Here is a 15,253-nt window from a genome sequence, read left to right as displayed (position 1 = left end):
CCTCAAGTGATCCACCTACCTTGCCCTCCCAAAGTACAGGGATTATAGGCGTGAACCACCACGCCTAGCCCACAGTTCTTTTCTTCTTAAAAAAAAAAAATCTTGTGAGTATATAATCTTACAGTTCTTTTCAAGCAATCTAATAACCTATAATTGACATAATACACAGTCAATATAGCATTATAGTTGCTGAACAATATTTTAAAGCCTTATTTCAAAGTTACCTGAATAATACCTAAGAAGAATATTCCAAATTATATGGAAAAAGGACAGTTACCTGCTAATGCATAAATTCCTTTAGAACAATCTTGGTTCTTTCCTGAAAAGTCACCACCCATAGTCTATATTTTAAAAAGAAAATAAAGAACAGACATTACTCAGGAATAACTCTTAAGAATTTAGGTCTCGGAATTAAGCTACAAGGAAAAGAAACTGTAGCTTCATACCAGAATGTAACTTTAATAAATTACTTACATGAGTTTTTCCACTTCCAGTCTGCCCATAAGCAAAGCATGTAGCCATTCCTCTTTCAAATATAGTTTCCACTAGTGGTCTAGCAGTAAACCTTAAAAATAAAATGCATCAGTCAGAATGTGTCACCAATATTTTGATGAATAAAAGTAAAGCTGAGTAATACAAAGTATTTTATTAATAAACAAAACTTAACAGCAAGATTCTAAACAAATATTTGTTAAAAATCTTAACAATATCAAAGAATTGATTTAAGAATTTTAAATATCATATGCTAAAATTACTTAAAGCTACTTAAAGCATAATTTCAAGCAATATTTCCATAATAAACAATGGTCACAATAAGGCATATACAATAAAAACAAAAAGTATTATAATTTCAACAAAAACAGAATAAACAAGAGTGGTAATCTCAATTTTAAAAAGTTAACAGAGGAAAAAAGCTGCAAAAATATTATATTTAGACCATCTAAATAAATAGAAAAATGATGACTACCTTGAATTTAGACAAGTAATTTATACTTAAGGAAAAAGAATATAAATTGCGCTTATAGGACATTGAATTCTATTAATAAGTTGACAGCCTCAATTTTGGAAAGTGATACCTAAATATTATGGTTTGAATTATATTTCTTTTCTTCTTTTTTTGAGACAAAGTCTCAGTCTTGTCCCCCAGGCTGGAGTGCAAATGGTGCAATGTCAGCTCACTGGAACCTCCGCCTCCTGAGTTCAAGCAATTCTCCTGCCTCAATCTCTGAGTAGCTGGGATTACAGGCACCTGCCACCACGCCCAGCTAATTTTTGTATTTTTAGTAGAGATGGGGTTTCACCACGTTGGCCAGGCTGGTCTCAAACTCCTGACCTCAGGCGATCCACCTGCCTTGGCCTCCCAAAGTGCTGGGACTACAGGCGTGAGCCACCGTGCCTGGCCTTGAATTATATTTCAAACGTATTGGTATAACCCACTGCTAGAGTTAAAATTAAAAGGCCGGAAGGTATAAGAAGTACTTTTTTCCTGAACAGTAAACTAAAAAGTATGATGGAGGCCAGGCGTAGTGGCTCATGCCTCTAATCCCAACACTTTGGGAGGCTGAGGTGGGTGGATCACTTGAAGTCAAGAGTTTGAGACCGGCCTGACTAATATGGTAAAACCCTGTCCCTACTAAAAATACAAAATTAGCCGAGCGTGGTGGCACACGTCTGTAATCCCAGCTACTCATGAGGCTGAGGCAGGAGAATCGCTTGAACCGGGGAGGCGGAGCTTGCAATGAGCCGAGATCGCGCCACTGCACTCCAGCCTGGCGACAAGAGCGAAATTCCGTCTTTAAAAGGAAAAAAAAAAAAAGATGGAAAACAGATCTACAAGTAGAACATTTTATATAACTGCTGTCTTTGTTTTGTTTTGTAAAAGGCAAAACTTAAGAAAGTACAGAACAAAAACAGCAGGAAAAAGTTCTGATCAAAAAGAACTAGGGATGAGCCTGCTAAGTAGTTAGATCAACCCCGCCCTCCCAAACCTCCCCACAAAAAAAAACATGTAACTCCTCAATCCATAATAGTTAAGTATAAGAGATAGAGGAGAAGGATAAATATTGATAAAGTTAAGAAACATAAATACAGGGTAAAAACAAAATCATAAAAACTAAATCATACACCCAGAAACATGCCTGTATTTGTAATAATTTCTTAAAAACTATTATAAAAGTCAAACATATTTTATGAGGCAGGAGTAGAAAGAGGGAATGAAAAGGAAGAGTGGACTCTTCAGAAAGCTAAAAAAAATTCTACAATTAACAATTATGATTCCCTTTTAAATACATTCTTCACAAATATCTCTATGTAGTATTCATATGTTCTTTAATTTGATCCTTTTTTTTTTTTTACAACTGACTACCCAGTACACTTGATGAAGACAAAAGGAGTTGGTTTCAAAACTATTTCCTTTGTAACACCTTCAATTCTTAGTCTCATTAACTCTAAATTTCTCCTTTCTAGGCATTTTTATGAAAAAGGACAACCAGATAGAGCATTCAAGCAATTACAAAGACAGTTATATTCCTAGATAAACCAAAATAACAATACTGCTAAAACTGATGTTGTAATTATTAGAAATGTTTGCAAACTTATGTATGAAAATCTAAATCTGGCATAAAAATTTGAGATACCAATGTATAATACAGGTAAATTTGAATTATTTATAAGTTGAATACAGAAAACATACAAGAATCTCATGTACTAAAACTATCTCCAAGCTTAAAGATGACAATTTAAATGCAAATACGGAACTTTTTCGCCTTAAGTGATGATACATAATAAATACATTTTTAGATAAATTAATAATTTACTGATAACAGGTATTTTGGCCAGGCATAACAGTGGCTCATGCCTGTAATCCCAGCACTTTGGGAGGCCAAGGCGGGCAGATCACTTGAGCTCAGAAGTTTGAAGTTAGCCTGGGCAACATATGAAACCTCAACTCCACCAAAAGTACAAAAATTAGCTGGGTGTGGTGGTGCATGCCTGTGGTCCCAGCTACTTAGGAGGCTGAGATGGGAGGATCACCTGAGGCTGGGAGGTTGAGGCTGCAGTGAGCTGTGATCGTGCCACTGCACTCCAGTCGGGGCAACAGAGCAAGACCATGCCTCAAACAAACATTTCAAGTTTCTTTATTAGTACAGAGATTAAAAGGTAAAAATTAAAAGTCCTCCTCATCATATCCTATTCCTAGAGGTTAACATTTTCCAGAAATTTCTTATCCATATACATGGTTTGTTTGATACATATGTATGTATATATATGTGTCATAAGCTATTTAGCAAGTAGCAATGGAAACTGTGATTTCAGGGAGCATTACAGAGAACAAGTGTTAATATTCATTACAGCATTTATTACATTCTCTTTGTTTAAACTCAGAATAAAACAGCATATTGCACCTCTTAAGAAATATCCCACAATTAATGTAAATTTCAAGGTGTTGATGACCACATGGCATAAGAACAAAATTCTGATTTAAAATGAATTTACCTACCTGTAAACCATTTCATTAGGAGCTGAGTCATCAAAGGCATAATCAAAACGAAATGTTTGGTTTTCTAGGTATCTTGTTAAATCTACTTTTTGTTTTGGTTCATGTACCATCACAACATCTTTACTCGGAATTGTGATTACATCAAGATCTTTCATTTGTGTTTCTAAAAGAATAAATGAAAATCAATGCCCAATAATTTTCACAGCATTTGAGTTCATATACAAAAATTATTTTAAGTAGTAAGAATTAAGATACATGTAGGAAGTTCTGTACATATAAAGATAATATCCCATAAATATGCAACTCACTAAGACAAAATATTTCAACAGCAAAGTAAAAACAAAATCAAGATTTCTGTGAAGCAAGACTCGGAATGGCAATGATTCAGAGCAATAACAAACTGACAAGTTTAGCCATAGAAATCTGCATAATGGTTACATACAAATCAAAGGAAATGATTTACATTTTTCCAAACCAATTTGATTTGCTATTATAAAAATACATTATAAATAAGATAAAATCAATCTTTTATTAGAGCTCATTAAGTGCCATACCTTTTTTATTGAGTGGTCGTTTTCTTACACACACACATATCCTATGTTCATCAATCTAGAAATAAAAAGTATTTTATTTCAGTGATTATCACTGTCATGTAAAACACTGAAATGTCAATTATGTAGTATTTCCTCCAGGGGTTTTAGAAATGTATACATAGCATAAATGATAGGTAAGCTTAAAAAACAAATTAGCTTTGCACAAATTTTAATGGTTGCCAGATATAATTACTTCTAGAATTCCGAGTGTAATGGAAACTTGTTTATTTTGTTATTTAGAAAAACACCACCTTAGGAAATAATTTTGTAGAGGGTACTACTGTTGTTAGTAGCATTAAGTTCACATTAAGAAGTTGTGAGGAGGCCATGCGTGGTGGCTCACTCCTGTAATCCCAGCTACTCGGGAGGCTGAGGTGGGAGAATCACTTGAACCTGGGAGGCGGAGGTTGCAGTGGGCCGAGATTATGCCGCTGCCCACCAGCCTGGGCGACAGTGAGACTCCATCTCAGGACCAAAAAAAAAAAGAAGCTGTGATGCCAGGCGCAGTGGGTAATCCCAGCACTTTGGGAGGCCGATGCAGGTGGATCACCTGAGGTCAGGAGTTCAAGACCAGCCTGGCCAACATGGTAAAACTCTGTCTCTACTAAAAATACAAAAATTAGCTGGGCATGGTGGTGCACACCTGTAATTCCAGCTACTCGGGTGGCTGAGGCATGAGGCATGAGGCATGAGAATTGCCTGAACCCAGGAAGTGGAGGTTGCAGTGAGCCAAGATCCTGCCATTATACTCCAGCCTGGGCAACAGAGAAGACTCTGTCTCAAAAAAAAAAAAAAAAAAAAGCTGTATTATCCACTTCAAGATGTGCTATACACAACAAAAGTAAACATTTCTATTCTACTAAGTGACATATAGGTTGATCATAGGGAAAGTTGCTAGCAAAGATAATTACTGGCAAGAAACAGGATTCTCAGATGATTACTGAGCCAAATAATTTGAACTATTTTATAAATATGCCAATTCTTGTGCCTAAGTATTTGTTTATAAAATTTTTGTTCCTAATACATGCCTCATTTTAATAATAATTAACATAAATCAAGGATTGGCACAGTATGGCCTGTGGGCCTAATTTAGCTACTACCTACTTCTTCTGCAAAGTTTTACTGACACACATTGATTGAAACAAATGTTATACCCATCATTTATGTATTGTGTATGGTTGCTTTTACAATACAATGGCAGAGTTCAGTAGTTGTGACAAAGACCATATAGTTCCAAAGCCAAAGACCCTTGCAGAAAATGTTTGCCAATTCCTGTCCTAAAGGGTGAGCTCCCACGTAGTAAGTGAAATACATGAAGGAATAGCAAGGCCTAAAATATGTGGGATACAAGTACTATCAACAATTCTATATAATACATCTATCTAACACAAATGTCTTTTTTGTAACTAACACATTCTGTATATGCTACGTCAGATGGATTATTTTTTATAAGTACCAATTAGTTATAAAAGCATTCCTGGATGGGAGCAGTGGCTCACGCCTGTAATCCCAGCACTTTGGGAGGCAAAGGCGGGTGGATCATCTGAGGTCAGGAGTTTGAGACCAGCCTGACCAAAAGGGTGAAACCCTGTTTTTACTAAAAATACAAAAATTAGCCGGGTGTGGTGGCAGGTGCCTGTAGTCCCAGCTACTCGGAAGGGTGAGACAGGAGAATCGCTTGAACCGGGAGGCGGAGATCACACCATTGCACTCCAGCCTGGGCAACAGAGCAAGACTCCGTCTCAAAAAAAAGCATTCCCTGTCCAGTGAATTCTCATTCATCAACAGCAAGGGAGTTGAGTAATAAGAGCAGAGGATTTTTTCTAGTTCTAGATTTCTGGTCCACTGCAGCCCTCAACAACCATCACTTATTGTTAAAAGCCAGAGTAACATGTAAAACTAACAAATTACCAACAGTAAATTAGAAATGATGGTGGGAACTACAGCCCAAGACAAAGATAAGCTTGGAACTGAGATCAAAGTATAATTCATAGTCAGAAAGGAAAGTGAGTCTTCTGCTATCACTCCTTTAAGTGTTGCTCTGCCCTTCCAAAGACAGGGAGGTTTTACTTTGAGAAGGACATCGCTATAGGCAGCATATCTCATATACTAAATTACGGAAAATGAGCATTAATGTGGATAATTACTTTTCTTAAAATATGGTGAATGAGCACCCATAAGGAAAGGAAAAACTACATAGCTGAATACAGTATGAATTTAACAAGTGTCAAATACATGTCTTTATTTGAAGCACAAAAAGTTCCAGAATAATGGTTTGCAAAGAATCTTACAGGATCTGCTGTTGTTAATGGTCTATAATCCAAACTTCCTCTGAAGTCTCTGATCATACACATAATTTCATAATTTGGGTTCGTAGCATCAACGTCCTATTAGAAGACAGAGAGAATTCACCACTATAAATATAATAATGTATTTGTTGCCTTTATATTTGGTTTGAAAATTAAATTGTGCCATTTGTCATAACCAAGCCTAAACTCAAACTGACGATATGATATAGTTTCAAAGCTGTGGTTTCATAATCAGCTCTGAACCACTTTCATATTACAAACACAATTCTCTTAGTCTGTATGCATTCTGTTAACTCCGAATTAAAGACTCTTCATTGAAGTTACCATTTACCTATTTCAAAAATCCATCTGTTATACATATACCTTAATTATTCTATAAAATGGAGCAACAGAGAAATAATGCTCATGTTAACCACTGGCAAATAACTCTAGAAAAGCTGAAATTCTAGGAAAATTCATTTCAGCAGATTCATCTTCTAATTTAATCCAGTGTTTCAGCAAAGTATAAATACAGATTCATTTGTCTTCATTTTCTATATTTGCTGACCCTCTAAAAAATACTAAGTAATGACAAAACTGTCCCAAATCGACAGAACATAGAACTAAAGGAATCAGAAGCCAAGATCATTTTTAAAAAATCTTTAAAATTCAAATTTTTGAATGCCAACTACAATTTATTTGGTTTCAAAACAGAAAATTCAGATTAAGATACAAATAGCAATAGTCAACAGCCTCTCCTAGCCTTGAACAATAAATTATTAACCATTCTAAGAAGTCACATTTTTTATACATCATATTCAGATTTTTTTTGAATGCAGCTAAATTACAAACTGTTACTGAAACTTACTTTCAATTAACCTTCTTCTAGGAAATAATACCACCTATGTCAACTGAGAAGCAGACTGTGAAGTGAGAATTAAGAGATCACAGAGAGATGTGTAAGTATTATGAAGTACCCACAGGAAACACCAGGTGGCATCTATGCTAAGTATTAGTAGATAATCTGTTTTATTATTTATTTCAAAACCCAATTGGTCATTCTCAGGTCACTTTCAGATAAAAGCTCATTCATTCAGGTTGGATATAATACTAGGTCCACAATTCTACAACGCAACATCTGAACTGGTAGTTTCACATGATTAAGGGCATTTGAACATACTATTAAATAAATAATCCTGATGTTTTATTAGAGAAGAGTAGTTATGAGAATGTAATAGATGCCATACAAGCACAATGGTGGAGTTATATGTATAATAACAAAATGTCTAATATGTAAAGATCTGTAGAAGGGTAAAAGACCAGTTCTCTATGCAATTTTCCCACTGCTATTAAGCAGTCTTGCTACCATCTGAAGGGACCCCGAGGGGGACATAATAGAGATCCATTCTTCATATGTGGCATAAATCAAAACACAAGGAATTTCCCGTTTCACTAAAACATGTGAACTTATTAACCATATAAAAACAATAATAAAATTTATAGTTTAATCATGCACTTTAACTAGATATTTTTCCCAAAGTATTTTTAGGTCTTTCTAAAATAAAAATTCTTAAATGTTATACTATACACATTAGAATTCTGTAACACAATGGCTTTTTCTTAATGGAACAAATTTTAGCGTTAACACATACCCATAAAACATGAAAAGAACAATACAGTAAAAACGTGTTATGGTAACTTATTTTCACAAGAGTTTATATTATTCCTCAATATCAATTTAAGGAATTCTTAAAATTCTCCAAAAAAAATGCCTTATTTTTGTCACATCAATTACCTTCACTGATACAATCTAATCTCTGGTTAGTATATAAACAAAATACATGCTTATGTTACGAACCTGGGCTCTTTTTTCTCTAAGTTCTTGCTGTTGCAATCTCCTTTTTTCTCGTTTTTCTTGCAGTTTTTCTACTTCTTTCACACAATTAGATTTTCTACGTGCTGAAAAGACAACATGAGCTGTAGAAGTATAGTTTTCTTTTTTAGAGTACTAATACTATATTTTTTTATGTATAACTTCACCACACACACGCAAAAGGTACACAGTGACAAAGCATGCCTATAACAACTATGTGAGCTTTACTTAATGAACTGCTTTACCAAAACTAAAACAGGACAATGTACAGATGAGAGTCCAGAAAAATGACTCAAACATATTGATACATGTCATCTCTTGGTTTAGAAACACACATTTTTGAATTCAAACAATCAAGGAGCACAAGACTTTCTTCTGTAACATCTGACAAATTATCATCTGACCAGAATTTTAAACTCAAACTGAAACATTGCTATAATTTCACAAAAAAATTTTTGCTCCAAAATATACTTTAAAAAACCCAATTAACAGACTAAACTAATAAAAAGAAGTTAAATTTTCCACAGTGGTAAAATGAAATCTGCAATCAAGCTTGTATTTAGACTGTTTACTCTTTGAGGATTTAAAAAGGATGACCAAGAGAGAATACATGTATGCCTAAAATGACTAAATCCTTGATACATAATTTACATACAAGGGGGTCCAAATTCCTTTTTTGCAGCTTGAACTGGAGATATATCTGAAACACTACCATTCTGTTGTGCAGAGGAAGACTGTTCAGGAAATTGACTGGGCCGTGCTCGTGCTGAACCAACCACTGTAAGAAAAAAAATTTAATTCAGGATAGAAAATTAGTAAAGATAACCTTAGTAAAAGTAAGAGATATCCCCAAAAACCTGATCCTTAAAAGTTACATTAGTAAGTTGCCAAGTTTTCTATTTATATATGTAAAATATAATATAGTTTATAATAATTCTGTTCAATAAACTGACATAAGCTAAGAGGCTTTCAAAGTAATATGTGCAGACCTAGCTTTCACCAATGTAATTTTAGCTACAAAATTCAATCTAAATAATTTACATAAAAACCAAAACCAAGCTTGATTTTTAATAATCCTTTAAAAAATATATATGTGAACAAAATATACATATATATGTATATATAAACCGCTCCATGTCTTAAAACTTTAAACTACAAAGAAATCCTCCTAAAATATGTGTGCAAAATATAAATTTTTTTTTTGAGATGGAGTCTCGCTCTGTCACCCTGGTTGGAGTGCACTGGTGCAATCTCGGTTCACTGCAACCTCCACCTCCCAGGTTCAAGTGATTCTCCTGCCTCAGCCTCCCAAGTAGCTGGAACTACAGGCGCATGCCACTAGGCCCGGCTCATTTTTGTAATTTTAGTAGAGACAGGGTTTCACCATATTCGTCAGGCTGGCCTCAAACTCTTGACCTCAGGTGATCTACCCACCTCGGCCTCCCAATGTGATGGGATTAAAGGCATGAACCACCACACTCAGCAAAATATAAATTTTACATGTATTCTCATTTTTTAAAATTTATACTAATCAAATATATACAGAGAGTAAAAACTTAGAATTCTTCAACCCTCCCTCTATTCCAAATCCCACTCTTTGCTCCTCAAATATGCAAATCTTCAGCAGAGAATTTCCCAATGTGGATATTACACAAGTAGAAAAAAGAATATAAAATTAAATATAAATATCAAATTTTAAAAGAAATATAAATTTACATAAGACTCAAAAGATAGTGTTTAAATGAAGGACTGTCCCTCTACTTTCAGCCTCTCATTTAATACTTCTGTCCATCCTGGTCTACCATCCACACACACAGAGAAAGAATACTGCCAGAAAAGACAATTCTGAACCACTAAACAGCAGAAAATAAATTCACTATGCTTTTCATGTCCTGGCTGAAAATATATGGGAGACTTCAGTTAACCACACAATTTTTATGTGTGTTCAACTTTTCTTCAGCTAGTGAAATCAGCCAACTAATTGACTCTTTCCCCATTCCTTTCTTTCTCATGCTATTCTTCTCGAATTTGCAAAATTATTTAGTAAATAAGATGAATTAAAAATTGCATTTCATAGTTTCATATTCATCCCATCCATTTTATATTTATTTATTTATTGATTGATTGATTGATTGATTGATTGATTGAGACAGGGTCTCACTCTACTGCCCAGGCTGGAGTGCAGTGATGCGATCTCGGCTCACTGCAACCTCCACTTCCTGGGTTCAAGTGATCCTCCTGCCTCAGCCTCCTGAGTAGCTGAAATTACAGGTATATGCCACCACACTTGGCTAGTTTTTGTATTTTATTATAGACGGAGTTTCACCATGTTGGCCAGGCTGGTCTTGAGCTCCTGACCTCAGGTTATCCACCTGCCTCGGCCTCTCAAAGTGTTGGGATTTCAGGGAGGAGCCACCGTGCCCAGCCATCATCCCATACATTTTAAAAATCATTTTTCTTTTTTTGGAGACGGAATCTCGCTCTGTCGCCCAGGCTGGAGTGCAGTTGTGTGATCTCGGCTTACTGCAACCTCTGCCACTCGGGTTCAAGCAATTCTCCTGTCTCAGCCTCACGAGTAGCTGGGATTACAGGCACCGCCACCACGCCTGGCTAATTTTTTGTATTTTCAGTAGAGACGGGGTTTCACCATGTTGGCCCAGGGGGATCTCGAACTACTGACCTCAGGTGATCCACCCGCCTCAGCCTCCCAAAGTGTGGGGATTACAGGCCTGAGCCACCACACCCGGACAAAATCATTTTTTAGTATTATTGGCATATTGTATTAGGAAATCAAGAAGATACCAGGCTGGGCACGGTGGCTCACACCTGTAATTCCAACACTTTGGGAGGCCAAGGCAGGAGGATCACTTGAGCCCAGGAGTTCAAGACTAGCCTAGGCAACATGGAAAGGCTGTCTCTACAAAAAAATAAAAAAATTAGTTGGGCATGGTGGCACATGCTTGTGGTCCCAGCTACATGTGAAGCTGAGGTAAGAGGATCATTTGACCCTGGGAGGTCAAGGCTGTAGTGAGCCGTGTTCATGCCACTGTACTCCAGACTGGGTGAGAGAGCAAGACCCTGCTCAAAAAGCAAAACAAAACAAACATCCCTCCACCAAAAAAAAAAAAAAAAAAAAAACCCTCTTAAAATTAGCCAGGTAAAATTTAAATAAATACCAACATCAGGGTAATGTTTACTTTTGATTTACCTCGTCAGGAACATACTAAGAAGCCAAAAGCCAAAATTAAGAGATAAATTTTTACTTTACCTCTATTATCTCTTGGAGGAGGGTCATTCTTAATGGAAGCCACAGTCCGTCGATTCTATGAAAGGAAAAAAATGCTCATTATATTTTCTGTCTTTACTCCTCATATATATCATGATCTGAGTTGCTTTCAATTAAACGAAAGTAGGCAGATATGTAAGAATATAAAACAAAATGAAGAAAAACTATAATCTTAATGAATTACTATTAATGCTATCAATATTCAAGTTCCTTTATATATTTTCCCCTACCCTCCAGAAATATTCAGGAATTAATATGAGCCAGGCACTGATCTAAGGACTTTCTTCACAACAACCTATGAGGTCATTACTATTGCTAGTCCCATTTCATCGACGAGGAAACTGAAACAAAGAGCGGTTAAGTAGCTTCACAATAATATGTGTTTTAATCATCATACTATGCTGCTAAAACCATGTAATAAATGTCATTTCTGAATAAGAGGGGGTAATTCATAAAATATTAGTTCTAGACAGCTTAGAACCCCTTGTTAAACTAAAATATCAGAATACTATAAAATGTACATTGTCAGTTATCCTAAAAAGGTTTCGTAAGAGTTTCTAAGACTTGGACACTGTACGGATTAAGACAGCAAATTTTTGGTCCTCCAATTTATTCATGAAGGCTTCCTTTTATTCACCTCAAAAAAGATACCAAATAGCGTAGTTGTCTTAACCTTGGCTACACATTTAAATCAGATGAGTACTATTAAAAGGACACTGATGCCAGCGCCTCCCTTTAGGTAAAATAAAACTGAATCTCTGGGAGTGGGGCCCATAAATCAGTATTTTAAAAAATATTGATTTATTTTAATACTTTAAAAATACTTTTTAATACTTATAAAAATACTTATTTTTTTTTTTACCCCCTTATTCAGAAATGACATTTATTACATGGTTTTAGCAGCATAGTATGATGACTAAAACACATATTATTGTGAAGCTACTTAACCGCTCTTTGTTTCAGTTTCCTCATCAATGAAATGGGAATAGCAGTAGTAATGACCTCATAGGTTGTTGTGAAGAAAGTCCTTAGATCAGTGCCTGGCTCATATTAATTCCTGAATATTTTTGGAAGCTAGAGGAAAATATATAAAGGAACTTGAATACTGATAGCATTAATAGTAAATATTTATTTTTAAAATATACTGATTTATTCTATTCCAGGTAATTCTAATGTACAGTAAAGGTTGTTAATGATATACCAGGAAGAATAAACTATAAAGATCCTCCAGTGAAGATCCTTTATTTTGAAGATGAATATAAAAAACAACCCATTTGTAAGTGGTAGCTAATAACCTCTAAGTGGTGACTCTCAATATGATTAAACTCATGAGCTGAAAATATGCCTTATGTTCATCTGCATAGTTCACAAAACAAGGTTTTGTTGCTTCTATCATACTATATTTAGATGTTTATCTATGTCCTCCCTGAAAGATATCAAGTTCCTACAGGCTGAAAGCCATGTCATCATTCATCTTTGTATTTGGTCCAGCATAGTATTTGGCACAATGTAAAAAAACAAAAAAACAAAACCACAAATGCTTGTTGAAATGAACACAAAGAACTGCAGGTTCAACAACTTTGCAACACTACCTGTTTTAAAAAGAGTTGTATTTTGAAACAAAAATTTAATACTGAAAGGTCTTGAGAGAAAGGAAGGAGAATTATCTTTAAAAGCCGTAAAAACAATGTGCTTTTAATTTTTATAAAGATAAAACTGCCAGGGAGGATTTAGCACAGTTTTAAGGTATATCATGACAGACAATATAGAAGTGAACTACAGTATCATTTCCCATCTTTCTCTAAGAAACAAATAGCAGAATTATAATTTCAAAAGGCTATCAGAGTTGGTAGCTATTATTCCTAAGAAATAGCTATTATGCCTTTGTCAAAGTCATATGTATTCATTTAACAAACACCAAGCAAATGGTTTTGATGTATATCTCCTGAGAAACTTAGTCTCAGGAAAAATCCTAATTAGGTGAGAAATTTCTAAGACCTTATCCAGTGATTGTCATAATTGTGAATTAGACAACCTTAATCCTTGAAAATATGTATGTATATACATGAATATGGCAGAAAAAGCAAATTAATCAATTCTTAAACTCTTCAAAGCCTACCAGTTTCAAACTAGAATACACACACATCTACACCCCACCACCACCCCCGCTCCCAGTGTCCTGCACTCTGAATTTTTATCACTAACCTTTACAATTTTGTTTACTTTGGTTGAGGATGCTGGAGGTGGAGGTGTTTCTGGACTGGGTTCAATTTCTTCATCAGGAACAAGGTCAGGGTTAAGTGAAAAGATGCTCTCCAGGTCAATCTGTTCACAACACACACACATAGTCTTTTGAGAGTATATTTCGACAATTAACCTTTTATTTTTCAAATAAATTGACACAGTAAATAACTCTTAAATTACTTTAGCCTAATGAATACAGTACCTCAGCTGCGTGCAGTGGCTCATGCCTGTAATCTTAGCACTTTGGGAGGTCAAGGTGGGCAGATCACTTGAGCCTAGGAGTCTGAGACCAGCCTGGGCAACATGGGTGAAACCTCATCTCTACAAAAAATACAAAATTTAGCCAGGTGTGGTAGTACACACCTGTAGTCCCAGCTACTCTGGAGACAGGTGGGAGGGTCACTTGAGCCCAGGAGGTCAAGGGTGCAGTAAGCCGTGATCATGCCACTGCACTCCAGCCTAGGTGACAAAGTGAGACCCTGTCTCAAAAAAAAAGAAAAAAAAAAAGAATACAATCCCTTAGCCTTACAAATGATTTAGAATTACAATCCCCAAATTTAAAGAATTTCTCTCAAAGTATCATTTTATAGTCTTGACTCTATGAATTGCTAACAACACAGTGACCAATAGAACCACATAATTAAATATTATAGCACATTTTCAAACTGTGCGAGCTAGACTTAAAGAACAGTATATTTTTATCAAATAATTAAGATTGATACGTGCAATCACATAAGAGATATAGGAGGAATCTACCTTTAAGTGAAAATTTTTAATCATTTCAAAGTTTTAAAGGAATAACAAAAACATATACATTCAGAATCTTGATTGCAGGACTTGGAATAAAATTTAACCCAGTGATCTTACCTCTTTGCCTTTTGTATCTCCATTTTCTATCCATTCAACAGTTACACTTTCATTATCTTCATTTAAAGATGTTACCATTGCTTGATGTATTCGGCCTACGTGGAAATAAAGTATACACCTTTAAAATGCCACAAATTATGGCATTCCTAAACACTAAGAAATACCATTTTATAACGGAAATTAAAAAAAAAAATGACATTACTTTTCTTTACGAGAGATTTCCACAGACCCTCAGGCACAGGGAATGAACTTTGTCTATGGGGCCATAAATCAATTTGCTACTTGTCAAGTCCAGTAAATCAGTAAATTAGGTAAGACCTAAAGTTTATTTTCAGCATATGTGATAAATGGTCACACAGTGACATACAATGCCTGAAATCTTAAACTGTTAAACAGTTCTAAACATTAGAAAGTTTCCTTATTATGAGCCAAAAATGATTCTGTACAACAAAGAACAAAAATTTATAAAGCAAAAAACCATTTTTTTTCCTGAGACAGTCTCGCTCTGTTACCCAAGCTATAGTGCAGATGCAATCTTGGTTCACTGCAACCTCTGCCTCCTGGGTTCAAGTGATTCTTGTGCCTCAGCCTCCCAAGTAGCTG

General features: G+C 35.3%; 1 protein-coding gene across 1 annotated transcript in view; it reads right to left on the bottom strand.

Moving 5' to 3' along the window:
- KIF2A (kinesin heavy chain member 2A) overlaps positions 1-14,750 on the bottom strand; it is a 48,932-nt gene extending 34,182 nt beyond the window's left edge. Inside the window, 10 exon segments of the mRNA XM_011952216.1 lie at positions 272-341; positions 475-565; positions 3,500-3,662; positions 4,054-4,108; positions 6,384-6,479; positions 8,239-8,339; positions 8,909-9,031; positions 11,522-11,576; positions 13,745-13,864; positions 14,651-14,750. Coding sequence (XP_011807606.1) covers positions 272-341; positions 475-565; positions 3,500-3,662; positions 4,054-4,108; positions 6,384-6,479; positions 8,239-8,339; positions 8,909-9,031; positions 11,522-11,576; positions 13,745-13,864; positions 14,651-14,728 — 952 coding nt within the window. The 5' untranslated portion in view covers positions 14,729-14,750.
- Between the last annotated feature and the right edge of the window lie 503 nt (positions 14,751-15,253).

The sequence above is a fragment of the Colobus angolensis genome, unplaced genomic scaffold, assembly GCF_000951035.1.
Source record: "Colobus angolensis palliatus isolate OR3802 unplaced genomic scaffold, Cang.pa_1.0 Scaffold337, whole genome shotgun sequence".
Lineage (NCBI taxonomy): Eukaryota > Metazoa > Chordata > Mammalia > Primates > Cercopithecidae > Colobus > Colobus angolensis.
Note: the sequence above shows the minus strand (reverse complement) of the source record. Positions and strands in the feature narration are given on the sequence as shown.